The sequence below is a fragment of the Heloderma suspectum genome, chromosome 15, assembly GCF_057233095.1.
Source record: "Heloderma suspectum isolate Gila_16-S chromosome 15, 16-S_ref, whole genome shotgun sequence".
In the NCBI taxonomy this organism is placed as follows: domain Eukaryota; kingdom Metazoa; phylum Chordata; class Lepidosauria; order Squamata; family Helodermatidae; genus Heloderma; species Heloderma suspectum.
Window position 1 is genome coordinate 16,762,903 of NC_139472.1, and position 27,910 is coordinate 16,790,812.

The 27,910-nt window shown below is 45.7% G+C and overlaps 2 protein-coding genes across 2 annotated transcripts; both read left to right on the forward strand.

Moving 5' to 3' along the window:
• Positions 1-3,853: 3,853 nt before the first annotated feature.
• LOC146335415 (arylacetamide deacetylase-like 4) lies at positions 3,854-20,625 on the forward strand. The gene is made up of 4 exons (XM_084822275.1): positions 3,854-4,133; positions 6,549-6,765; positions 10,533-10,596; positions 17,887-20,625. Exons 1-4 carry the CDS (start codon positions 3,957-3,959, stop codon positions 18,659-18,661), a joined length of 1,233 nt encoding a protein of 410 aa, XP_084678401.1. The 5' UTR covers positions 3,854-3,956; the 3' UTR covers positions 18,662-20,625.
• A 1,117-nt stretch (positions 20,626-21,742) lies between these two features.
• Positions 21,743-27,768, forward strand: CFAP107 (cilia and flagella associated protein 107). The gene is made up of 4 exons (XM_084821677.1): positions 21,743-21,826; positions 24,284-24,397; positions 26,115-26,292; positions 27,499-27,768. Exons 1-4 carry the CDS (start codon positions 21,743-21,745, stop codon positions 27,705-27,707), a joined length of 585 nt encoding a protein of 194 aa, XP_084677803.1. The 3' UTR covers positions 27,708-27,768.
• The last annotated feature ends 142 nt before the right edge of the window (positions 27,769-27,910 follow it).

The window sequence follows — 27,910 nt, forward strand, 5'->3', positions numbered from 1 at the left end:
CGGCCCAGCCTGTCTTAAGGAGCGCCTCCAGCAACACCAGACAGGCCGCTTAACAAGATCAGCCTCGGATGGCCTTCTCTCTGTCCCATCTGCCAGGACAGCTAGACTGGTGGGGACGAGGGAGAGGGCCTTCTCTGTGGTGCCCCCCACTCTGTGGAACTCCCTCCCTAGGGAACTCCGCCATGCCCCCACTTTAATGAGCTTCCGCCATGCATTAAAAACGTGGTTATTCAGGCAGGCATTTGGGGTGGGTTAGGGTATTTTAGAAAATGTTTTTATTGTAGAGTTTTATTGTTTTAGACTGTTTTATTATATACTTTGTACATCGCCCAGAGTGGCTAGGTGACCAGCCAGATGGGCGACTAATAAATGTAATAAATAAATAAATATAAATAAATATAAGTGCGCGCGCACACACACACACACACACACACAGATGTGCAGTTGAGGAGTGTCTGAAAACATGATGGTGGAAGGATAGAGCTGAAGCAGGGATGCCTCTCTGCCATTGGAATACAGACTTAAGAAGGGGTAGTGGAGGGCCAGGAAAATTGGGGTGGTGGGGTGGATAGAAACAAAACTGAGGGGAGAGAGTGGGGAAATGTCCTAGCTTCGCCCACACCAACCCCCACTGCTGCATGAAGTGCCAATCCTGGCAGCTACCACCAACAGAAAGGAGTTGGGTGTGCAAGCAAGCAGAGAAAGGTTTCGGCTTCCCCCTCCCCTATAAAAGGCCTCCATCATCAACACCACTGCAAAACAAATGGGGCTTGGTGGATCCGCCAGAAATCTAGCACGCACAATGAACAAAAACAGTGTGGGTGTGTGAGCGAGCATGCAGCAATGTCCTTAACTTTGCACGTGCTCCCCACATGCAAAGCCAACAAACAAGATCCAGAGTGCCACAGCAAACACAAGGCAGGCAGGCAGGCAGGCACTGGGGAGAATGGGAAATGCCCCTGCATCACCACCACCCCAAATACAAAAGCCTGGAGGTAACTCAATGTAGGCAGAAGAGTGAACAGGCTCGAAATTCACTTGCTTTACCCACCCCCAGCAAACAAAAAGAATGGCACAGAGGACAAGTACCACACCTCCTAACACACAAAAATAAAGGCTTGGAGACCAAGCACCAGCCCCCTCACTCCAAAAAAACGCAGATAGGAGGGTGAGCAAGCAGGCAGGAAATGCCCTCTCATTGCCTCTGCTCCCCTTTCAGATGGAAAAGACCCCAGCCCACTGGTTCCCATCCCTGTACTGCTGCTTTGCATTCATGCAGAACACTTACCTTTCCTTTCTGACCCAGCCATCCACCGCTCACACCTGCTCCTAGCAGGCACAGAATGGGAGTAAGGACAATGTAACTTATTACTTTGGCCAGTCAGAGAGCAAGGGGATGTGTCAAGACTGCAAGTAGAGGTCCATAGACTTAAAAAAAAAAAATAGAGCAACCAGATCCGTAAACTTAAAAACATAGAGCTACCAGGAAGTTTGCAGATATGCCTTGTATACATATAGATCACCTCGAGGGCACCATCAAAAGCCTCACACGTGCACCCGCACAGTTGGGAGCCCTGTTGGGGACCCCTGAGCTGGATAATGTTTCATTGCACAGTGGCTGGAGTTGGCTGGCAACCACCCACTCAAGCACCTTGCCCAGGAAGGGGATGTTGGCTACCGGCCTATAGTTATTAACACCATCTGGATCCAGGTTAGGCTTGTTCAGGAGTGGCCTGATTACTGGCTCTTTTAAAGAGGCCAGCACCATCTCTCAAGAAGGAATTTACAACCTCCTGGACCCAGCTGGATATCTCCTCCTTATTAGTTGTAATAAGTGGTGAACGGCATAAGCCATGACAGCCAGTGTGGTGTAGTGGCGAGAGTGTTGGACAGAGAGTCAGGAGATTTGGGTTCTAGTCCCCACTCAGCCATGGAAGTTCACTGGGTGACTTTGGGCCAGTCACAGATTCTCAGCCCAACCTACCTCACAGGGTTGTTGCTGTGAGGATAAAATGGAGAGGAGGAGGATAATGTATGCCGCCTCCGGTTCCTTAAGGAGGAGAAAAGGCAGGTTATGAATGTAATAAACAAACAAATAAATAAGGACAAGGGTCAAGCACACAGGCAGTCAACTGGACTGGGCCAAGCATCTTGTCCACATTCTTGGACCTCAACAGCTGAAACTCATCCCATAAAACTGGACCAGACAGTGCTCTGGACGCCCCTGTTAATGGAACCGCATTAATTGCGGTGTCCAAATCTATGATGAATTTGAGCAACTTCATCTTCAAAGTGCCGTGCAAACCTGTCACATGCTACCAAATGTATGCCATTTGCGGCCATAAAGTTTTTAGATTAAGCTAAATGAAGCTGTCCCTCCCCAAATGTGGCCCTCATACCTGTTCCTGGGTCTATCTGCAAAGAGCAACTTGGTTCACTAATGGCTGCTTACAAAGTTCTCCTCAAGTGAATGTCTCCCTAGCCTGTCTGTCTGTCTGTCTGTCTTACTTATTTATTTCTATACTGCCCAATAGCTGAAGCTCTCTGGGTGGTTCACAAAAATTAAAACCAAACAACACACAATAAAACAATTTAAAATATAAAGAACATTAAAACCACAATATAACAATACAACCACAATAAAACCTAGCAGCAGTGCAGGAGTTTAAAATACAGATTTAAAACAGCAAAGCTAAAAGTCCAGAAAGCTGAAATGCTAAAATGCCTGGGAAAATAAAAAGGTCTTCACCTGGCACAGAAAGGAATACAATGTAGGTGACAGGCGAACCTCGCCAGGGAGCTGGTTCCAGAGCCGGGGGGCCACAGCAGAAAAAGCCCTCCTCCTAATAGCCACCCGCCTCACTTTCTTTGGCAGGGGCTCATGGAGAAGGGCCGCTGAGGATGATCTTAAGGTCCGGGCAGGCACATATGGGAGGAGGCAATCCTTCAGGTAACCTGGCCCCAAGCCGTTCAAAGTGGAACAGGTACATTAGGAATCCACCGTTCCTTAAATAAGAAAAAGACAAGGGAAAAAAAATATTGCACATGTGCACCATGGCACAGCTTTCAGTCCCTTCACGTCGTTCATGTCTCTCCTGTGGCCTTCATTACAGACGCACGAGTATGCATTGATACAACACTGCAAAGAAGCAAATTCTCCTAAGGCTTAACAATTGGTAGAAGAGCTTTAAGCTGCACCAATGTGGTGGTATTGGCTCTGCCCCTTAGGCATTCTGCTCCACCCACGTTTTACCTTTGTCCCAACCCACCACTGGAATCTGAAAGCTTCTCCAAAATGGAATTCAGCACTGGGGCTGATAGGGCTTTTGCAATCCCGCCTTCTGAAAGGATGGAGAGGCAGGACTTTCCTTTGCAGTGGCAGTACTGATCCTTCCAAGGCTTCTTCCATATCAGCCTTTCCCAACCTGCTGCCCTCCAGATGTGTTGGACTGCAAATTCCATCATCCACAGCCACCATGGCCAATGCCTGAGCTGGCTGACTGAGCTGGGAGAGAGAGAAAACAGGCGTGTCAGTCTGTGAGCCTGTTAAGACACATGTTGCCATATTCTTTGCAATACTTAATCTTTCCAATCTCATTAAACTGTGCTGAGAACAAAACTTTACGTTCACCTGTTGAGCTGCAGCTTCAAAGTCACGGGGACGAGCGAATTAATTTGTTACTGTCATATGCATCATCCCTTTCTCAGCCAGTAAGCTGTGTTGTGTAAGGAAAGGAGACGCCAGCTACCTCGAAATGTTTGATCAAGGGTCATAGTTGCCCTCAAGAGAATGCAGCTGCCTTTTTCCAAGGGCGTGGGAGGAGATTAGAAATGTTTTTTTGCCTGTGCTGATGATCTGGATTATGTGACTGTAGAAGAAAACAGGAAATAAAATCACACCCGAGGACTGTGAGGAGGCAAGGGCGAAGCCAGATTTCCCCCCGAGCAACTACGAAATGGGTTTTCTTTATGCATTCCTGGTGTTAGTGGTGGCTGTGTTCATCGCAGCTGCGATATTGCTGGTTGTGGGGAGCATTTATTTTGATGCCACCAACTCCGAGATCCCTCCTGGAGTTGAACATCCGGCAAAGCTCCGAATGATTCATGCCTTTTTGATTGGCACTGCTGTTCTGGTGAGTGAATTCTAGACTTTGAATGAAATGGGGGGAAGTTCCTATACCCCATAGCCTTCTTTAAAATAGCTAAGGTGGGCATCACAAGATGGCACCCCCCCCCTGCTCCCCTGTAAATGGAGAATTGGTAGACTAGATTCAAAGCAGGGGGGGAGGGATCTAACAAGAGAGAAGAGAGAAGAATGTCTGGGGAGGGGCGGAGGGACAGAGAGAGAGAGAGAGAGAGAGAAATGACCTTGTTAATTAAAGTTAAAACAATACTGATAGAATAGATCAGAAAAAATGTTGGCTGGACAGTATTAATTCTCAAGGTTCAGGAGATGCCTGGATCCAGGATTCAGCCAGAGTGGAACTTTCCTGAAGTGAGTTGAGGGAATCTTGGTGGGGGGGGGTTTAGAAGTAGAAATCATAGAATCCTAGAATCATAGGACTGGAAGGGGCCTACAAGGCCATCAAGTCCAACCCCCTGCTCAAGGCAGGAATCCAAGTCAGAGCATCCCTGACAGATGGCTGTCCAGCCTCGTCTTGAATGCCTCCAGTGTGGGAGAGCCCGCCACCTCCCTAATGTTAGTTCTCCTTTTGAACATCACCCCCCCCCACACACACACACACACACACCAAAAGAACAGTCCCACGCTGTGGGAGCAAATCTTTGCAGAAAGAAACTTCGGGAGAGGAAAATATTGGACAGAGAAGTGATGGGGAGAAGAAGTGCATTTAACTCTTTTTCTGTCCCTTGTCCACAGTTTCTGCACTCCAGCCGCCCTCCCCTCATAACTGCTTTCCCTCCTCCACTGAGTTCCAAATGCATGTTTGCTAGGAGGGAAATGAAAACAGGCGTTCCAAAGTCCACAGCAGAAAAAGTGGCTTCAAGCCAGGTGCTTTGGAGGTTGCTATTCTGGTTTTCGGTTTCCTCCATCCCACTCTTCCTGAATTCTGGTTTAACTAAAGCCCCTTTTCATGTGTTACTCATGCGAAGGGGCCATCACATAGATGCATGTAATCAACACAAGATAAATGCGTTCATAAGGAAGGGATACAAATGAACTGAAGGAATGAAAATCTGTGGCAAGCTGTGCAGGCACAGTTCTCTGCAAAACATGCAGAAACAAACAAGCTAAATGAATGAATGAATGAATGAATGAATGAATAAATAAATAAATAACAATGCAAAACTGATCACACTTTGGAAACAATGCCAAGCGATCCAGAACTCCACAATCCAGGGAGAAATTTGGATAAAGAGAATTTCAGAAGTATCCTGAATCTGAGTGAAGGAATGGCGGGGAGTGCAAGATTAAAACCTAGCAGCAATGCAGAGATTTGAAATGCAGATTTTAAACATCAAAGTTAAAGACTAGGGAGCTAAAATGCTGGAAGAATAAAAAGGACTTCACCTGGCGCCGGAAGAAGTACAGCATAGGTTCCAGGTGAACCTTTCGAGGGAGCTCATTCCACACCTCATTCCATTAGCCACTCGTAGACTCTCCTCCTGCTTTTCCTCCTCCTCCTCTTCCTCAAATGCATCTAATCTCCTTATAAGTCTTTCTCAACCAGTGGCTTTCATAATCTTTTTTGGTTGCAAATTCTTCAACTTGCTTTAGTTTGTCATAGAATAGTATAGAATCAATCATAGAATAGTAGGGTTGGAAGGGGCCTACAAGGCCATCGAGTCCAGCCCCCAATGAGTCCATCCAGTGCCTCTCAGTTTGGATGACCGAGTTCCAATAGTTTGAGAGAGGGAGCAAACATTCTCTCGATCCATTTCCTCTGCCCCAAACTGCTGCCCTCCAGATGTTTTGGATCAGAGCTCCCATCATTCCTGACTGTTGGGCATGCTGGCTAGGGCTAATGGGAGCTGCACTCCCAAAGTTAGAGGTTACATGCATAATGCTAGAAGTCTCTGTCACTTCTTCCTGCTCATCTTTCTCCCCAAACTAGAAAGTCCCAAATGCTTTAGGCTTTCTTCACAGGAGATGTATGTCAGCCCTTTCATAATTTTGGTTATGAAATGTCCTAGACTTTGAATGTCTTGATAATGGTTTAAATATGTCCTGAGCTATTGTCTAATACGATAGCATCACTGATGCAATGAATATGGACTTGAGCACGCTCCGGGAGAGAGCACAGGACAGGAAGGCCTGGCATGCTCTGGTCCATGGGGTCACGAAGAGTCGGACACGACTGAACGACTGAACAACAACAATTGTCTAATACAGCCTCCCCCAACCTGGTGCCCACCAGATGTTTTGGACCGCAAGTCCCACCATCCATTGCCATTGCCCATACTGGCTGGAGCAGATGGAATTTGTAGTTCAAAACATCTGGAAGGCACCAGCTTGGGGGCGACTGCTCAAATAAATATATGGACATGACTTCTTTTTTTTCCTATCCCACCCTATCCTCTCTCAAAAGGGAAGGATTTTGGAGAATCTACATATCTGCAAACAAATCCAATTCATACGGTTTGTGAAGAATGGATGGAAACTAGGAAAAGATCCCACGCTCTTCATCAAGGATGTGAAGTTTAAGCATGTTCCTGTACGAATTTACCAGCCGAAAGCTCCCTCTGCTGGCCGAAGGAGGGGTATTGTTTACTTCCATGGCGGTGGCTGGGTGTTCGGAAGCATCCGTGAGTTACTTCAGAACTTACTCTGAATCATAATCAGAATGAATTATGAAGTGCCCCCTCCCTGCCCTTGCCAAGGGCATTTGCATAGAGATCTCCTGATAAGGAAACCAATTTTCTTCTTATATTCCATAAAGGATCTTAGCAGGAGTTTATGTTCATTAGCATCCCTTCCCATCTTTTCTTTTAGCATCCTTGCCCTCCAGATGTTTTGAACTACAACTTCCATCAGCCCTGGCCTTTGGTCATGCTGCTGGCACTGAAGGGAGTTCAAATCCAAAAATATTGTGGCTTTTGGATCAAATCCAAAACATTTTGGAGGGCATCCAGTTGGGGAAGGCTGCTGTTTACAATAATGTATTGCCAGGATGCGTAGGAGATACCAATTTCTATGCCGTCCAACTCAATTAATTGGCAAGGAGGACTGAGGGTGAGCTGAGTTGTTGTTGTTGTTGTTGTGCCATCAATGGGCATCACACTGTTTTTGAACAATACAAATAAAGCAACACTTTTAAAAAACTAAAAAAAACTAAAAAGGGAGAATGAAAATAGGGAAGGAGGGCATATGACAGATGGGTTAAGGTGTTTGAGCATATATATTGTAGGGATGCTGGAGAAATTGGAGATGGACTAAAATGAGCTCATATTTATTTCCAAGAATCTGACCTGCGGAAACTGCTGCAGAATGACCCCTGTAGGCCACGTGCAGTCCGTGGACTTTCGGATGATTTTTTTTTACTTTCCAAAAATTTATGCATATAGATTTGTAGGAAAATATGTACATTTCTGCTGAGGAAACCTTGAATGGAAAGGGGGACAATACGCTAAATGTTACGTACTAAGGTAAATTATGTAAATACTTAAGTAAATACTTACATAATTATTTATGTATTTTTCCACATGACGGAACAAAAGGCTCCTGACAATCCGCGAAACACATATGGAGCGGATTTTACACAGCCCGTACATCCCTAATATATTGGAACAACAAATGTACTGGATGCTGACCACAATGCATAAGTTCTGTATACTGCCCAGACAGCTTCAGCTCTGGGGTGGTATAGAAATGTAAACAACAACAACAACAACAATTATTATTATTATTATTATTATTATTATTATTATTATTATTTCAAGAAAAGCTGTCCAAATGTTCTCATAGTTATCTTCTTTGTATCACATTGATACATTGCTAAAAACTAGGGATGTATGAGAACATCATTTCAGTTTGGTTTTGATCAGGATTTTACATATTTCACATCTTCTGGACTGAACACAGCCTCGGACGCTTTCTGCAAGTGAAGACATTTACATTTCTGCCCATGTAAAATGTTTTGCAGACCAAAATAAAATGTGTTCAACAGCATGCATACATTTCAAAAACGTGCGTTAAAAAAGCGTCCTTTTAAAAAATGCACACAGATATGCTTCAATCAATGGGAGGAGTATATGTACATTTGAAAAATGTGCAGGATTGATGTGTAAATTTGAAAAAAAAAGAATGAAAATACACACGGATTTTCATGCAACCCCCCCCCCCCACCTCACACTCTGATATGGTCTAGAACCAGCTTCAAGATGGAATTTGGAGAACTTCAGCAAGCTTGAATTTGGGTGATTGGCACTTCTAAATAAGGATGGACGAAAGTCCCTTACCTGGTCCTGCAGCTTGCTTCGCGGTGGGGGGGAGGTGCTTCGGTTCTCCCCCCGAAGTTCTTGGCGGGGGGGAGGCACCCCGCTCCTCCTGGCTGAAATTCAGGCCAGGGGGGAGGCGCCCCATCCCTCGCCACCGAAATTCAGGCCGGTGGGGAGTGCCCTGTCTCCCTGGCCGTGAAATAAAAAAAGTAAATTGAAAAAAAAAAACGTGATAGGCTACGTAACAATTTCGTTACGTAAAATCTTTACGTAGCCTATCACGGCTGACTTTGAAAATCTAGCCGTGATAGGCTATGTAAATCGTTACGTAGCCTATCACATTTTTTTTTTTTACTTTACGGGGAAATGGCGGCAGCGGCAGCTGGTCGGAAGACCGGCCGCTGCCCCCGCCACCGCCGAACCGCTGCCAGGACCCGCCGCCAAGAGGGACATTCGACAGAGGTAAGACCCATCCCGGGGGGGTGGCGGAGAATTTCCCCAACCATTTCGGGGGGCCGAATGCGTTGGCATTCGGCCTCCCAGAGATTCGTGGAGAAATTCTCCGCCATCCCTACTTCTAAAAAACAGGATATTGCTTGGAAAGCAAGTGCCACACAGCATGCTGAATGGAGAAGATAATGCCTCTCAGCATATATACTGTTTCACACACAGACACCCTCTTTACCATTTTATAATTAAGTCTGTGTATATCCTACAGGTATGTTCTACAGGTATCTCTCAGAAGTCTGGGCTCCAACTCCAATATCTAATGCAAACTCTGTCCTTTCAAGAAATCAAACTTTTGTTCAGTGAAATGACAGGCTTCTAGCTTTCTTGGTTCGGGGGGGGGGATCTTTGAAATCTTTATTACTTACAGGGCAACCCTATGCATGTCTGCATGTCAGAAATATCCGCAATGGATCAAATGAGTTTGGATTTCTATGAATGTTTCTATATTTCTTGCTTTCCCCAAGTTGCACAGAATCCACGGACTTGAGGACCGTTCCCCCGAACCCCGGAACTTCATGCAAATTTAGTTGTAGAAAAAGATGTAAAATTAAATAATAAAAAACCACTGGCCCAAAATTGTGTATTTCCCCCATAGGCTAATGCTTGAAAATGCACATTTTGGTGGGCATTTGGGGGGATTTGCACATTTTCGCGAGTGCAAATTTTTGCAGATGAGGGAACTTGGAAAAAATCTGATTCTGCCAATGAGTGGACGATAGAGCAAAAGGCACCTCACAATTTGTGAAATGCGGACAGAATGGATTATACAACATCTGTACATCCCTATTGGGAAGTAAGCCCCACTGAGTTCAATGGGGCTTATTTCCAGGTGCATGCCTAAAGCTGCAATCCTGCTTACCTGGAAATGAGTCATACTGAAGTCAATGGGACATACTTTGCAGTAGACATATATAAGATTGCAGTGTTAGAAAACAAAATGGCTACAGTAGGCTTCCCAAGGGAGCTAGGTTTTGGCATTCTGCATGCCTACGAGACGACGATGACGATGATTACCCATTGCCTTTTGTTCCCCGTATAACTCCTGTCAACCCTTATCTCAGCTCTTGCTTTCACTCATTGGGAAGTAATTCCCATGTCCTTGAAAAAGCTTGATTTGAGATATAGATCAAAAGATTGCTATGAGAGCATTTTTATTTGGACCTTCCTTATTGAAGGAATAGATTGATTTTACATCCCTAGGACGTTTATCATGTGCAGTTTCTTCCTAGCTTGTTCTCAGGTTATCTTCATGGCATATCTGATGGCTGTCCCCCCACCACCAACCCCAGTGGCTACTAGTCCTGATGGTTATGACCTGCCTCCAGTATCAGAGGCAGTATGCCAGTGTACGCCAGCTGCTGGGGAACATGGGCAGGGAGAGTGCTGTTGCACTCATGTCCTGCTTGCGGGTTTCCGGTTGACAGCCAGTTGGCCACTGTGTGAACAGAATGCTAGACTAGTTGGACCTTTGGTCTGATCCAGCAGGGCTCTTCTTATGTTCTTATTGATCATTGCATTTGGGAGGGGGTGAGAAGTATGTGATCAGATCTTTAAAACATATCACTCTCCCTCCCTCTCTCCATCCATTCATTAATAAGACAGCCTTGAAAATATTTGTATTTCAGGATCTCATGAAAATATCTGCCGCTATTTGGCCAGAGAAAGTGAATCGGTGGTTGCGTCTGTGGGGTAAGTCAGAGCAAATGTGTTTCAAATCTGGTGATGGGTCATTTTGTGTAGACTGAGAACAACAACTTGGTAGAACATTGGGGAAGAGCAGCTTCCGTGACAGTCAAGCTGGAGAGCTTAATGGTGGATCAGCCATGAGCTACAACTGTCTACAGCCCTCCAGTCACCCCTAGGAGACATGGAGCAATTCAGGCACCCAAAACAGGGACATCTGAACATGTCCATTCAATGATATTGGACCATCTACCTCAGCATTGCCCATACTGACTGGTAGTGTCTCCCCAGGGTTTCAGACAGGGGTCTTTCCCAGCCCTCAGTGGAGATGCCAAGGACTGAACCTGAGGCCTACCATCTGCATATGATGTGGTGTACCACTGAGCTATGGTGGGGTCCCTCCCCAAATGTGGCCCTCATACCTGTTCCTGGGTCTATCTGCAAAGAGCAACTTGGTTCACTAATGGCTGCTTACAAAGTTCTCCTCAAGTGAATGTCTCCCTACTCTTCTTTTCAAAGAGGAACAAGTACATTTGGAATCCATCATTCTTTAAATAAAGAAAAGACAAGGAAAAAACCTCTCCTAGTTAAACAGGAAGTCAAGAGGGGTGGAATGCAGGGTAGAAAAAAGGAACAGAATGGACTGGGACCAGGGGCTTTGCATTCCCCCCACCCACCACCACCAGTCATACCACTTGCACACCTGAAGAGTAGAGACGGACAGATCAGATTCACTTGTGTTAATTCATACATCCATTCCATTCCATTACACACACACACACACACACACACACAACATTGAAATTGAATTAATTTTTCTTAAAATATGCACCTTTTATCTTAAAAGTCATTTTTATATGCATTTTGTAACTTTTTTTGAGCTGAGAACTGCATTGTAAAATTTGGAGGCATGCATGATCTAAATAACTACTGTGTGCCAATCTGCATGTGACTTTGGGAAGTGTGAATCAGATTGGTTTGCTTAAAAATGTAAACTGAATGAAAAAAGTTTGAATGACCATCCCTTCTGCAGAGTCTTCATGTACAGATTATTGGTTATGGTGTTCTGTATTCCCTGGTCTTTGAAACAGTCTAAAATAACTTTGAAACAGTTATTTTAAAAGGCAGTTTAGTTATTGAATTATATATTTGTTCAAATTAATCTGGAAATTATAGATAAAGATAGATAGATAGATAGATAGATAGATAGATAGATAGATAGATAGATAGATATTAATGCAGGGCATCATAAGATAGTGCAAACACCATGTATGTGTGTTAATTAGCATGGATGTCGCTCTTTTGTGGGACTTCTGAACTAAAACAAGGATGGGGAGAAGGTAGATTCCCAGGTGTTTTGGACTTCAACTCCCAGAAGCCCCTGCCAGCATAGCCAATGGTTAGGAACATTGGGAGTTGAAGTCCAAATCAACTGGAGATCTACTTTCCGCCCACCCATTCCCTAAAATATGGAGTACCCTTCACAAGTCATTGTGACCCCAGGTCATGTCATAAAATCAGGGAGAGGGAGGCTGAAGACATGAGCAAGCTTAACCAACCCACCCACCCCTGACACCCACCCACCCCAGACACTCACCACTGCAAGATGAGTGAAGGGGATTACAGGTGGGAAGCGCAATTCTAAGCTTTATTATAGAGAGCACTGATGTTGCAGCCTCTAAGATATCCAAGGCCTTGCTGAGCTCATGCTGGCAGAGGAGAAGGAGAAATTGGGTTTCTGCCCATGTTTCCCCTACCAAGCCATTAAAAAAAACAACCTGATTCCCTTCCACTGAAACCAATGGAAGAGAATTAAACTATGCCAGTTCTAGCGATGGTATAAATTGCTGGCCAATTTGGGAGTGTGTCTAGGGCCAGGAGTGCTATGGATCCATCAGATCCACAACCATTCCCAGGCCAGCTCCTGACATACACCTGGTATGCCTCCTTTTTCACATTCTCTGACATCAGATGGCTGATACTGGAGAAGTACGGGCTGCAGAAATTTCCATGGGAGCTGGGAAGGGGAGGGGGGGATCCAAGGACAGATCTCCCCATTCTATGGTATACTTCTCTCTCTCTGCCCTCAAGAGGGTATCTGATTTATCCCATTGTCTCTAGGATGCCTTCCCAGGATCCATAAAATTGCAATTTTAAACTGGTTTAATAGTAATTCAATCTCTCCAGGAATGTCTTGGAACTGCAGTTTGGGGAGAAGCAGGGATCTCTTGCAGAATTCTCTTCAGCAAACTACAATTCCCAGGATTTTTGAGGGGAAATATGACCATTAAGCCAGTATAAGACAACAGCTGCTGGTAGATCTCCTAGTCCATTGCAGGCGGGGCCGGGTGTGTGTGTCCAAAAACAGGAGTGTCATACTTTTAATTCCAACTAAAAAATCCCAAAGCAGTGAGCAAGATGTTGACTCCTCTATTAATAAAAGAAGAAGAGCTGAGGGGATCTCAAAAGCTTGCTTGCTATTTTGGGATATTTTAGTTGGTGCTCATGAAATGGATGATGTGTCTAGGTTTTTTTGTTCTTTTGTTAAACTTGACTACAGAATCGGGCTTAAAGAGTGCTGATCAATGGGACCTTCTCAAACTGGGGGAGAGGTGCCGAGTGGGGTACCGCAGGGCTCAGTCCTGGGCCCAGCGCTCTTCAACATTTGTATTAATGACTTGGAGGAGGAGGTGCAGGGAATGCTGATCACATTTCGGGATAGCTAATACTTCAGAAGACAGAAACAAAATTCAAAGTGATCTGGATAGACTGGAGCACTGGGCAGAAAACAACAGGATGGGATTTAATAGGGATAAATGCCAAGTTCTGCACCTAGGAAAAAGAAACTAAATGCACAGTTACAAGATGGGGGATACGTGGCTCAACAACACTACAAGGGAGAAGGATCTTGGAATTGTTGTAGATCGCAAGCTGAATATGAGGCAACCATGTGATGTGGCTGCAAAAAAGGCAAATGCTAATCAGGGCTACATTCATAGAAGCATAGCTTCCAAATCCCATGAAGTACTAGCTCCCCTTTACTCAGCACTGGTTAGGCCTCAGCTGGAGTACTGTGTCCAGTTCTGGGCACCACACCTTAAGAAGGATGCAGACAAACTGGAGAGGGTTCAGAAGAGGGCAACGAAGATGATCAGGGGACTGGAAACAAAGTCCTACAAGGAGAAACTGAAAGAACTGGGCATGTTTATCCTTGAGAAAAGAAGGCTGAGGGGAGAATATAGGATAGCATTCTTCAAGCACTCTTCAAGTACTTGGAAGTCTGTCACAGAGAGGAAGGCCAGGGTCTCTTCTTGATCATCCACAGTGCAGGACACGGAATAATGGGCTCAAGTGACAGGAAGCCAAATTCCGGCCAAACATAAGGAAAAACTTCCTAACTGTTAGAGCAGTACAACAATGGAACCCCTGACCTAGGGAGGCAGTGGGCTGTCCCACACTGGAGGCATTCAAGATGAAGCTGGACAGCCATCTGTTAGGGATGCTTTGACTCGGATTCCTGCACTAAGCAGGGGGTTAGACTCGATGGTCTTATAGGCCCCTCCCAACCCTACTCTTCTATGATTCTACACTTCCAATGTGCAGTGTACAGAAGGTGATGGCAGGTGGCCAAGCAGTCTAACTAATGCAACCAAGTGGGATAGTTTATGACCAGGGTTGGAGACTGAAGGCCAATTGAAGAAGAAGGCAATGAAGGTTCCTATTGAAGCAGACAAGCAGCCTAACCTAACACACTGAGATGGCTTTTTTTTGGGGGGGGGGGTGATAAGCCTCTCTCTCATCCATGTCACTTCCACCTGTGTTCATCCATAAGCCTGTTCCATCTCATTTCCCCATTAATCTGCATTTTTAAAAAGAGAATTTGTACAAATATTCACATTGCATTGTGTGAACCGGTGCACCATATCACATTTGGTGCACAGTATCTGGACCATATTTCACCTGCCCTGAAAGACCTGCACTGGTTGCCCATTGTTTTCTGGGCTCAGTTGAAGGTGTTGGTCTTAACCTTTAAAGCCCTAAGCAGCTTAAGACCTGTCTGCCTATGGGACCACTTCTCTTGTTATTGTTGTTGTTGTTCAGTCGTTCAGTCATGTCCGACTCTTCGTGACCCCATGGACCATAGCACACCAGGCCTTCCTGTCCTGCGCTCTCTCCCGGAGCGTGCTCAAGTCCATATTCATTGCATCGGTGATGCTATCTAGCCATCTCATCCTCTGCCGTCCCCTTCTCCTTTTGCCCTCAGTCTTTCCCAGCATCAGGGTCTTTTCCAGAGAGTTTTCTCTTCGCGTTAGGTGGCCAAAATATTTGAGCTTCAGCTTCAGTATCTGTCCTTCCAATGAGCAGTCAGGTTTGATTTCCTTTAGGATGGACTGATTTGACCTCCTTGCAGTCCAGGGCACTCGTAAGAGTCTTCTCCAGCACCACAGTTCGAAAGCATCAATTCTTCAGCGCTCAGCCTTCCTTATAGTCCAGCTCTCACAGCCATACAGGAGAGACCCTTTTGAGGGTGCAATGACCCACACAAGCTGGTTTGTCAATCACATGTGGAAGGGCTTTCTCCTGTGTTGGCCCCCAAGCGTGGAATGGGCTCCCTCAAGAATTACATTTTCCCCCCCCCCACATCCTTGACCTTTAGAATAGGAGTAAAGACACATCTTTTTTTTTTTTTTTTTCTATTCAGCCTTTTAAAACGTACAGCTTTAATTATGGATAGTGCTGCCCAATTCTGTCTGGGAATCTGGCAGAACCCCCCTTGCCTGCACCCCCAAGCCCTACTCGGCGAGCGCCTGCCCCCACTCTCCCCCTGCCTGCACTTGGCGAGCGGCCCACACTCACCCCAGTGGCCTCAGCGAGCTCCGCGGTCACCATTTTTTGAAAAATAAAATGGCAATTGCAGAAATGCACATATTTGTGCGAAAATGTGCATTTTTGAGAATGCGCAAATGTATACATATGCAAATATGGGCATTTTTGCGATCACCATTTTATTTTTCAAAAAATGGTGACTGCAGAGCTCAGCAAGGCTGCCGGGGTGAGTGCGGGCCACACGCCAAGTGCAGGAGGGAGTCGAGCGCAGTCCAGGGACTGGCGAGTGGGAGCAGTGGCTGGGTGGGTTCCCGGAGAACCCAGATGGGGGTGGGTTCACACATCCCTAGTTTTACTGTTTTTACTGGTTTTTTATATTCTTGTTTATATTGTTTCAGGTTTTTATTGTTTTAAATTGTTGGACACTGCCTTGATGGCTTTTTGGCACATAGAATCATAGAATGGTAGGGTTGGAAGGGGCCTACAAGGCCATCGAGTCCAACCCCCTGCTCAGTGCAGGAATCCAAGTCAGAGCATCCCTGACAGGTGGCTGTCCAGCCTCGTCTTGAAGGCCTCCAGTGGGGGAGAGCCCACTGCCTCCCCAGGGAATTGGTTCCATTGTCATATTGCTCTAACAGTCAGGATGTTTTCCCTGATGTTCAGCGGGAATCTGGCTTCCTGTCACTTGAGCCCATGATTCTGGGTCCTGTATTCTGGGATGATCGAGAAGAGATCCTGGCCTTCCTCTCTGTGACAAACTTTCAAGGATTTGAAGAGCGCTCTCCTATCTCCCCTCCGTCTTCTCTTCTCAAGGCTAAACAGGCCCAGTTCTCTCAGTCTCTCTTCATAGGGCTTTGTTTCCAGTCCCCTGATCATCTTTGTTGCCCTCCTCTGAACCCCCTCCAGTTTGTCTGCATCCCTCTTAAAATGTGGTGCCCAGACATAAGGCAGTATAAGGATAATGATGATGATTGTAAATATGTTGGGTTGGAACCAGGTTTAGTCAATGGGCTTAGGGTGGACCTGTTGAAATAACTGGAACATAAGATAGTCATTGATTTCACTCGGTCTACCCTAAATATGAGTAGGTCTGGATCCAGCCCATTTTCTCACAAAATATCCATTTCTAAACATATTTTCTCTGAAAATACAGATGTTCACACCCATTTGTTGGGAAAGCTTCAGCTATGGCTTTACTGCATGGAGCAGGGGGTTAAATTGGATTTATTATTTTATTCATTTAAATTTGATAGTGTAAGCTCTCTAAGTGGTTGACATAAGAAACACATACAATACGACATAAAAGCCAGCATCAAGGCAATATCAAATAATAAATACATTAGAAGCATCACAGAAACCATAAAACACAGCAGTGCATTCACATAGCAGGGAAAGCCTGAGTAAACAGGGGCATTTCCAAGAGTTCTCTAAAGTTTCTGCCTCTCAGACCACATGTGGGAGAGCGTTCCAAAGGGTGGGTGCTTCTACAGAGAAAGCCCACTTTTGTGCCATACCTGGCAGCATGCTATTGGTCACTGAGAGGCCAATAAGGCCTCCTCAGAAGATCTCAGGGGGCAATTTGGTGCATATAGCGGAAGACGGTTTGCTAGGCAGGCAACAAGGCCCGTTCCGACTACATGATTCTATGATGCCATGTTCTTATTCATATCTAGTTACCCTGCTGTCAGGGTTGTTTCTGAGCACAGGGAGTGGGATAGCGGTTCAGATTCTGAAGGAGAACCGCCAGACATGGGGGAGGTGTTTTCCCAGGCTAGTCCAGACATGACCGGCCCAGCTTCTCAGGTTAGAAGTGCCCAGCTGGCTGAGGATGAGGGTTCCTCTTCACACACCCCTGTGAGAGACAGTGGACAGAAGGAGTGTGTGTGGGGGATGTTGGAGAGTCTGATCTAATAGATGCCAGGTGCAGGCGCAGAGCAAACAGAGAGGAGGTGGGGCAGAACTTAGACGGTCTACCCAACTGGCCCTGCATGAGAAGCTGTGCTCAGAAGCCTCACGGGAGAGAGGATCCCCCCCCCATAAGTTAGGCTAGTGAGACTGCCTCCCTCTTCAATGGTGGGCAACTTTCTTAACTGCCTTTCAAATTCCCCTGAAGGCAGTTCCCCTTTGTAGATTGAGAGTCACTGAGAATTTGCATCTGTATGACCCTGTGAAGTAATGGATTAAAAGCTGTAGACTGAAGCCTCTCCTGTGTGTTTGTCTTTGGTGTTGAAATAAGGGGAGGGTTAAAGGAATCCCGACAGCTGCCTCCTCACTTTCCACATTTCTCTCCTCACCATCAAACATGGCACTATGAACTTCTAGAAGATGTTCTGGAAGACCCTCTGCCCTTTCTTTCTCTTTTCCTCCTCTCCCAGCTTCCTTAGGTTTATAAAATGCTATGCCTGCTCTGACCACAAACAAATACAGATGAACACTGTTTCCAATTTGTCTCAATTGCCTTTCCTTCAGGTACTGCCTGGCCCCTGAGCACACCTATCCAGCCCAGATCAATGACTGCCTTGCTGCCACCACTCACTTTTTGGAGGCTGCAGAAGACTATGGGGTGGACAGTGCCCGTGTTATCATAGCCGGTGACAGTGCCGGTGGGAACCTTGCTGCCGCAGTTTGCCAGACCTTAGTGAACAGACCAGATCTTGCAAAGGTCCGTGCTCAGATCCTCATCTACCCTGGCCTGCAGGCTGTAGATTTCAACTTGCCTTCCTATCAGCAGAACCGAGCTGTGCCCCTTTTGTATCGGGAGCGGTTGGCTTTTTACGTGTTGCAGTACCTGAATGGAGATGCTTCACTCCTTGAAGAGGTCTTGGAAGGTTCTCATGTTCCTGTACACCTCAAGCTGCACTACAGGAAATGGCTGAGTGCAGACAACATCCCTAAAGAATTTAAGAGCAGAGGTTACAAGCCCCCTGTGACTGTTAGCGGTGAGGATGAGGTCTGTGAGATACTCAAGAGCCTGTGTTTACCGGAAAGTTCTCCACTTCTGGCTGAAGATGCTGTTGTTCGCCGGCTCCCTGAAACATTCCTTGTGACCTGTGAATATGATGTCCTGAGGGATGATGGACTGCTTTACAAGAAGAGATTGGAGGACAATGGCATAGCAGTGACTTGGTACCACATTACAAATGGGTTCCATGGGATCATAAACTTCTTTGATAGGGACTGGCTCAGTTTTCCATCTGGGAAAAAAGGGATGAATGAGATCGTCAACTTCATAAAGAGCTTATAAAACACACACAAAAGCTTCTCACTGCATCTTGACATTTGAGATATTTAGATGGGAAATGGAATAAATAAACTGTGTGTGCTGCTCTTCAGGGATAAAGTACGGCTAAGTTGTTTCTTGTCTTGTGGCTTCTTCTCATGGAAACATTGTGTCTGTGGATGGTCTTGTAGGGTAGAAGAAGACATCCTTGCCAAATCAATCCTGAGTACTAGAAAAGCTTGGATGTTTTTACAGATAAGCAATAAGTGGTTTGTTTGTTATTTCGCATGAGTATATTGAATGCCATGCTACACATATATGGTTGGATCCATACTTAGTCATGCTTTGCATAGACCCATGGAAATCAATGGGACTCGAGGTAATCTTGACTCACCCATCCTATGGATTTCAATGGCTCTGCTCTAAGCATGACTAAGTATAGATTGAACTCATACCCTCCAGAGGTCTCCTCAGCCATTTCCCCACTTAGCAGGTGAAGGCAGGGGGTAGAAGATAAGACCAGAGGTGATGGGTAGGAGGGAATGTGGCTGTCTTTTCTCCTGATTCAACTAGAAATTAAATTCATATTTGCTGTTTAGTTATAACAGCCTTTCCCACCCTCAGGCACCCAGATGTTGTTGGATTACATCTCCCATTATCTCCAGCCAGCATGACCAATGGTCAGGGATGATGGGGGTTGTAGCCCAACAGTATTTTGGGACCTGAGGGTGGGCAAGACTAACAGAACAGGATTTCCCTGTTCCATTTCTTTGTTCCTCTTGTTTATTGTGCCTTGAGTGTCACTCCTCCTGAATTCTGGTTTAAGCAGAAGACGTTCTCAGATTACTTGATTCTCAACTTGAAGAATGTGCAGATGACCACAGCTGGCAGTACTTCCCTTGATTTGCCTCCCCCTGTCCCACCCCCAATACATTGTTGTAAAGTATTTGTGCACTGATAAACACTGCCAAGAAAATAAATAAAGCTTGATGCAACTTTGGGGACAATTGCACCAAGATTCTTTCTGTGCAGTGTTTTACTGACACTCACATTCACTTCTGCACATCCATAAAACACATACAATCACATCAAGCTTGCTTTTGCAGGGGGGGGGAAGCATTTTATCAATATGCACATGCCTATTGCCAGTGTAGGGGAGTGTACAGTAACACTGTTTGCTTTCTTTGTGGTGTTTTATCAATGCACTTTAGTACATGTGTTCCCTGGTAACCATTTCTCCAGTTCTGGAAGGTTTTGCACTGGAGATCGGAGCTCTTAGGGAGATGTTGCTGCAGCAAGGATGCAGTTCAGACTGAGGACTTGTATAGAAGGCGCTCATCCCTCCCAGGCGCCGCAGCTGGCAGAGATTCCTCCTGCCGGCATTCCAGACATAGATAGCGGTACTGGGAGTGAAAGAACGTGGGAGGAGGGCTGGCTGGATGCTCGACACAGACGCAAAGAGCGACGAGCTATGGAGGGCACGGAAAGGAGGCGTAGCGCCCGTTTGGCGCACAAGCAACGGTTGTGTCCAGAGGACCCAAGGGAAAAGGGGAGGGACTCTCCCTAGCCCATAAGTTCAGGGTCTGCAAGTGATTCTCGTTCAAATGGGGACCAACTGTTTCCAACCCGGGGCATAGATTACTCTGCTGTTCATAGCTTAGTCGCTGGTGATAGAGATAGAGTTATTAAGTCGTAAAAGGAATAAAGCCTTGAAAAGAATCCTTTGTCTGTGTCTGGAGTTGGCTACTGGAGTAGACTGAAAGAGGCCGGCTAGGGCCTCCTGACATCATCCAAGCCTAAGTTCAGCTTAGTCCAACCAACCGTCTACCCATTTTTTGATCGTGCTTGTTTGTTTTTCTGTTTGTTTGAACAGGAAAAGTGCTCATTTTGAATGGGAAATGTGCACACTTTTGTTCAAGTTCATCTCCATTGACTAAAGTGCGAAAATGCAATTTTTTAAAAGGGTGCATTAAAAAAGAAGAAGAGGCAAATCTTGAGTAGAGGCCTCCTTTAGACCTTCCTCATTAGCAAAGCAAGTTCAGAGACTGAGCAGGTCAGATGCTGGGGTGAGGCTTACCTGCATACCCTCACTCCTGCTACCCTTTTAGCTTTCATATGAGCAAGCTAAACACCTGAATAGGGCTTAGGAAGCAACTTTAAGCAATCACTCTGTCGCCTTTAATACTTTTCTGCCCTAGGGATGGCTAAGAAATGTGTGGGGTTTGTGCTGAAATGTGAAATTACCAAATTCACACTTCCCATGTCACTGCACAAACCAGAATGCAGTGATACAATGATCGTCATGCTTTCCCAAATGTTGCGATACATCTTGCAAATGTTAAAAAAAAATCCACACCAAGATGTGTATAATAAAGGGAACAGAGCACACACATGCATACAATAGAGGCAAGTGTACAAATATGTATATATTAGGGGAAAGTGTGCACAAAACCAATATTAGGGGAAATCACTTGCAAAAATGCATATATTGGGAAAGTGTGTACAAAAAGGCATGTTGTTCAGTCGTTCAGTCATGTCTGACTCTTCGTGACCCCATGGACCATAGCACACCAGGCCTTCCTGTCCTGCGCTCTCTCCCGGAGTGTGCTCAAGTCCATACTCATTGCATCGGTGATGCTATCTAGCCATCTCATCCTCTGCCGTCCCCTTCTCCTTTTGCCTTCAGTCTTTCCCAGCATCAGGGTCTTTTCCAGTGAGTTTTCTCTTCACATTAGGTGGCCAAAATATTTGAGCTTCAGCTTCAGTATCTGTTGTCTGTCCTTCCAGTGAGCACTCAGGGTTGATTTCATTTGGACTTTTAAAAAAACTGTTGTGGAAACAGGATGGGGTAAACTTAATGTGGGAAAAATGAGAAACTTAGCACAATCAAACCTGACTTATTTCTCCACCCCTTTTCCACCCATACACAGACTTGATCACATCAATCCGATAGTAATCCTACAACCATATCTCACTAAACCCAACTTCACAAGAAGCTGTGGACACCCCCTTCTGCTTGCATGCATTCACATGTTTCATTGACTTCAGTGGAATAACAGCATTGATTTCACTAAGGTAGAATCGTGTGTTGCCGTGAGGGTTACCATGGGGACAGTCAACAATAGAGAACCTGAGATCGAGGCATGCCATAGGTCAAATGTCTTGCTGTGCACGCACATAGATGGAAGTGTAGGACCTTCTGAGTTTGCTCTTTGCCAAAGCATGTGCAAGAATCATGTTCACTTCATGCAGAGATGTTCAGGATTGGTACATTCCCAGCTGGAGAACAGAGCCAAAATATTCTACTAAAGTACTTATCGGAAACTGGCTGGAAGAAAGAAAAGAGGTATGTCTGGGAAAGAAAAGAAAACTAAGTAAAGAGAAGCCCTGGGGAGTGGGGAAGGAAGAGGTATTTAGGAAGCATCACCACCAAATGTACAGTTCAAGGGGACATATTACATCATTTGAATGCTTCTACAGTGGCTCCCAGTCCATTCCCAGTCCTGGTATTCCTATAAAGCTCTGTATGGGTTTAGGGAGACATTCCTATAAAGCTCTGTATGGTTTAGGGAGAACCTCTTTCAGCCAAAGGCCCAAATTCAATTTCACATAAGTTCTTGGGGGGCACATTCCAGTGGTATGTTGAACATTCCAGTGGTATGTTGCAAAGACAACAAGGGTAGGACCAAAAATGCTTAAATATTGTAGCTTCAAGGTCTTACTGCCAGCAGTTAGGGATATATGGACGGTGCAAAATCCATTCCATCTGTGTTTCACCGATTGTCAGGCGCCTTTCATTCTGTCATCCATCCACTGAAGGAATCAGCTTGTTGTTGTTGTTGTTGTTGTTTCAGTTTCTGAATTTACACAAAATTGTTGTGCATAAACATGCAAATTCCCACAAAATGCACAAATCTCCCCAAAATATGCATTTTCACACTTTAGCCTATGGGAGAAATGTGCATTTGGGGGCATGTTAAATATATATATATATTTCTATGACAAAATGTGCACAAAATTCCTGAAGGTTAGAAAAACAGTCCACATGTCCATGGAATCTGCTGGGCAGGGGGAAAGCCGGTCTGCTGTGGAATCCGTGGTTTGAATACATAAAAGTCCGAACTCACTTGGTTCTGTTCCGGATTTCTCTGACATCCCTACCAGCAACTATGCCTCAAGAGAGGCAATTCAACCTTTCAAAATGGGGGTGGGGGCTGCACAAAAGCTGGAAACCACCAAACCATCAATGATGAGGAAAAGGGGGTAAGGCCAAGGACAGGGGGCATGCCCAACTGGGGAAACCCAGAGGGCTTGGTTTAGAAGCTTCATTCTGTAGCTCTGTAGCACAGTGGTAAAGCAGATAAGTTGTATGCAAAAAGGTTCCAGATCCAATCCCTAGCAGTATCTCCAGGTAGGGCTAAGAAAGTCCTCTGTCGAAAACCCTGGAGATGGCGCTGCCAGTCAGGTAGACCATATCTTTCTGAACAGACCAATGGTTTGACTCACAATTTGTTCCTACCTACCTTCCTATGCATAAAGATTTGCCTTGGAGAGCCTTCTGTCCAAAGTGAGATGAGAGTGGGGCACAACAGGGCCTTCCCTGTGGTGGCACCAACCTTGGAACTTTCTCTCCAGCACTGAGAGCTTGTTGGATGCCAGGCTTATATTATGTATTTATTTCTCCTGGGACTTTTTTTTTTTTTTTTTAAGTGTGTACAAAAATGCATACTTTTAGGGAAACGGACTAAAACTACATGCAAATTTTTCTTCAATGTACATTCCTCAATGAAAATGCCCCCATGGTTGGAGGAAAATGTTTGCCACAGCCACAGGGGAAATTTGGCTCAGCAGTAATTATGTATTATAGAAGATGTTGGAAGTGTGTGTTAAACAACCTGTCTAGGAGTAATACTTCCTTGTTCTTCAAAGCAGTCCCATGGGTTGAAAGTGTGTGTGTGTGTGTGTGTGTGTGTGTGTGTGTCCATGTGGGAATTTTGCGAGGTCAGTACAAGTCTCTCAGTTCCCACAAAATGAAGACCCACCCCCATCATTGTAGAGTGATAGAGCTGGGATTTTTAAATTTATTTTTTGATCTTGGCCCCCTAGGTCTGAAAGACCATATTCTCCCCTATGTGCCTGCTTGTGCCCCGAGATCTTCAGGGGAGGCCCTTCTCATGGTCCTGCCACCATCATAGGCTCTCCTGGTGGGAATGCGGGAGAGGGCCTTCTCGGTGCCTGCACCAAGGCTCTGGAAATTCCCTCCCCAGGGAAGTGATAGTGGTGCCCTCCTTGATATGTTTTTGCCGGCAGGCAAAACCTTTTTTGTCCCAGCAGGCCTTTGGGCATAGATAGTCTCGACCCGAGAGAACATGATGGATAGAAGCTATGGTTTATATTGTCATAGTTTTTTAAAAAAAAATTGGTATTTTATACAATTTTAATATTATAGATGATTTAATTATATTTTTGACTTTTGTATTTTTCTATTTATATGCTTTAACTGTATAAGTTTTAATGTTGTAAAGCCACCTTGAGTCCCAGTATTGGGAAAAAGGTAGGATATAAATATAACAACAACAACAGGTGAGTGAATGATCCATGTTTGATTCAAAATGAGTGACTTGCCTTTTGTCTGAATTGGCTTAGTTTATAAGAGATCATGAGGGAACTGGCAAAAGCGTCTACGGACGGGACTTCGTTTGCTTCCCAACTGAGGTACCAGACCGAACGGAAGCAAGGAGAATGATGAAGAAACTGGATGTAAGTAATGACAGGGGCCAGGCAGTTGCAAGCCTTTGGCCACAAGGGTGTTCAAAAGCAGCACTATCCTTACTGGGTGCACACCTGGGAGAAAAAGGCATGAGAGATGGGTATTGGTGCACTAGGGCTAGGGATGGCCAGGCATCCCCCCTCCGATCTGGGTTCTTTGGTCGCCCGCTGAGCTCCTCACCCACTTGTGCACCCCTGGACCTGTATTTGACCTCCTCGCTAGTTGACAAGCTGTCCACACTCATCTGGGACCTGTTTGCGAGCGCCACAAGCTCCATTCTGCAGAAGAAAATGGGAATCGCGAATATGCGCACATTTGGTCTTACGCAAAATGGCGCCGTGAATAGCCCGTATGCGCAGGATGACAGATGTAAATGGGCCACTCGTGGACAGGTCCTGATTGAGTGCAGAAGGCTCAGTGAGCACGGGGGGGGGGGGGTGAGCAGGGCAGGGGCTCGGTGGGCGTGGCTTGGGGGCATGGGTATCTGCCAGACTCGTGGAACCAATCGGGCACCCACGCCATCCCTAATGAGGGCTACAACTTCATTTAACTCATTACAAGTAAGGTCTGGAGTAAGAACCAGCCAGCGCTGCAGGACTCAGCTGAGGTGGAGGCAGGGCTCACCTTGCTGCCTCCCCATCACCTGCATATTACAGGTAAGGTTTTCCCTGCCCTGGGCACAATCAGTACCCACCCCCCAGTACAAGCCCCAGACTTTGAGTGAATGCTTTGGGGAGGCCTCAAATAGGGGGTTCCTTTCCCCATCCCTGGGGGCCATAATCCTTAAGGACAAGTATAGAGAACGCCCTTCTCCACAATGGGGTCTCTAGGTGCTCAGTGGTGAGTGGCATGCTGGTCTTTTCCCCACATTGCCCTGATGTTACAACTAGGGGTGTATGGAATGAATAAACTCCATTCCGTCTGTGTTTCATGGATTGTCAATTGCTTTTCTTTCCATCCTCTGCTCATCTATGGAATCAGATTTTTTTCTGTTCCCAATTTTGAGTAAATTCTCACACAATACACAAATTCTCTCCCCGTGAAATGTGCATTTTCATGCTTTAGCCAGTGGGGGAAATGCACATTTTTGGCCATGTGTGTATGTGTGTGTTTCTCTGAAAAAAAATTGAGCAAAATTCAGGGAAGTTAGAAAACTGGTTCACAAGTCCATGGAATCTGCCCAACAGGGGGAAATCTGGTCTGTTATGGGATCTGCAGATCAGATTCATGAACATCTGAACTTTTTTGGTTCCATGTGGATTTCTCTGGCATCCCTAGTTGTGACCAACCTACTAAACATCAGTACCACCTATACCAATTGCCCTCAACTCCCTTTCAGAATCAGTGTAGAGTACCCCCCGCCCAAAAAAACACCCAACAGCCCTGCTTTCCAGTGCCAATCGGGGTCATAAGTAAAAACAAACAAACCCTACTCTGCCCTAGAGTGACCAGTTCCACTCACACTCATCCCATTGAGCAGGAGGGTTGATGCCAAGCAGAGGAGGTTGCATTGGGTGGAACGGTCCCACATAGTCCTACGCTCCACCCAAATGTGGACAAGTATGTCAACACATCATGCATCCTCACATATGTCCATCTGCCCTTTCTCCCCCAGGAGTGGACACCATGCTGCCCCCCCTCTATTCACCCACATTGGGCTCAGGGAGAAGCAATACCAACGTTAACATACCACATGTTGTATTTTAGGGCCTGCCAAGGAAGTATCTACTGACCCATCATGAAGAAGCAAATCACCGAAACCTAGTAACACAGTATGATGATCAATACAACAGGCATGGCTATAACTCTTTGCTGCCTCCACTTCGCAAATGGAACGGGCACAAAATGGCATGGACTCCGGAGAAAACAGACTATCCCCTTGTCGGTATGTGCTTGCATGTCAGAAAAAGAAAGGGGGCAACTCAAGCATGGAGGTGGGGCAGTAGCTGTCTGGGAAGTGGGTATTTCTCGTCACGAATGTCAACTCCACTGATGGGCTTTGCGGTCTCTTCTGATGATGATTCTGTCATTGACGTCTCCTTCTGCGGCAGATTCTTAAGTTCAGTTCTAAACTGGCAGCGTATCTCATCAGCATCATGCCAGGAAAATGTGCTCCATTTACATTTCCCCCTTATCCTTCCATCATGGAACTCAAGGTGTCTATATGTAGTTCCCAGGCGGTCTCCCCCCAAAGCACTGACCAGACCCAGACCTGCTTAGCTTCAGCAAGGTGGCGGCCTCCTGTGCCTTCAGACTATGACCTGGTCTTGCCCAAGAGCCCTCCAAAACCTGGAACTGGCGTTGTTGGGTGTCAAGGCTTCCCCACTTCCCATTGATAAAATGATGCCCCTCTTAAACTTCTGGAGGTTCCCCTGTTTATCAACAGATGTTAAAAGCAACAGATCTTTTTTCATGGATCAGACCAAAAATCTACTGCAAGAGTGATGGCACGTACATCATGAAGGTGATGTTCATCCCAGGTGGATTCTCAGCAGAATCTAGTGCTCAGAGGTCAATTGCTTCCAGACATATTCCACTCAGCTACCATGGACAACACCTATTGATAAAGCTGTCTTGTGATATTCACCCATATCAGTCTGCCCGCACTTTAAGATAAGAAAGACAGGCCCTTCTCTTTTGCCCACCCATGCAATAAGTCAGGTGGGTGATCACAAGGGAGACGGCCTTCTCTGCAGTGGCACCACAACTTCAGAACAAGCTGCCATTGGAGGTCCACTATGCTCCGTCACTGCGGACTTTTAAGAAGGCCTTGAAAACGTATTATTTTACCTTGGCCTTCTCATGATATGTCTGCTATTGTTGCTGGTACTGCTGTTAACATTGTTGCTGGTTTTATTGTTGGTTTTTATTGTTTTTTATGTTTTTATCACTTTTAATATTTTAACTGTTATGGATTTTATTGCTGTAAGCCACCTTGGAAGGGCTTCTGCTCTGAAAGGCAGCCAAGAAATGTTATAAACAAACAAACAAATAAATGTATGTGTGATTCAATGTAAGCTGCAACCTTTCTTTCTTTCTTTCTTTCTTTCTTTCTTTATCTCATGACTTCTAAAATCATTTCCCATTTCAGAGCCTCCAAGTAACTATGGCCTTTTTGAGCACCTTCTGAAAAAATGGACTCACAAGGGGCCTGGGGTGATGAAGAGCGTCTATACCATATCCTACACCAAGCCTCCAATTTCAGCGCATGCCATCCGCCAGCGGCCCATCACGCGGCCAATTGTGGATCCCAACCGTGAGAAGCAGTGGCTGCCGAGAAGTCTTGATGCATTTGGGTGAAGGGGTGGAGAACATCCACATTTCTGTGCAACACTGGATTAAATATGGCACATTTCTCTCCAACTGACACCAACAAGTTTAGTGCTCTTTCTCTGATTGCCAGAATTTGGTGGGAGGTCAGTTACGACCACGCCTGGAAGTAAGGAAGTGAGATGTGAGACAGTGGGCAAGTGAGAGCTGCAACTTAATTCAAGAGATTTGAA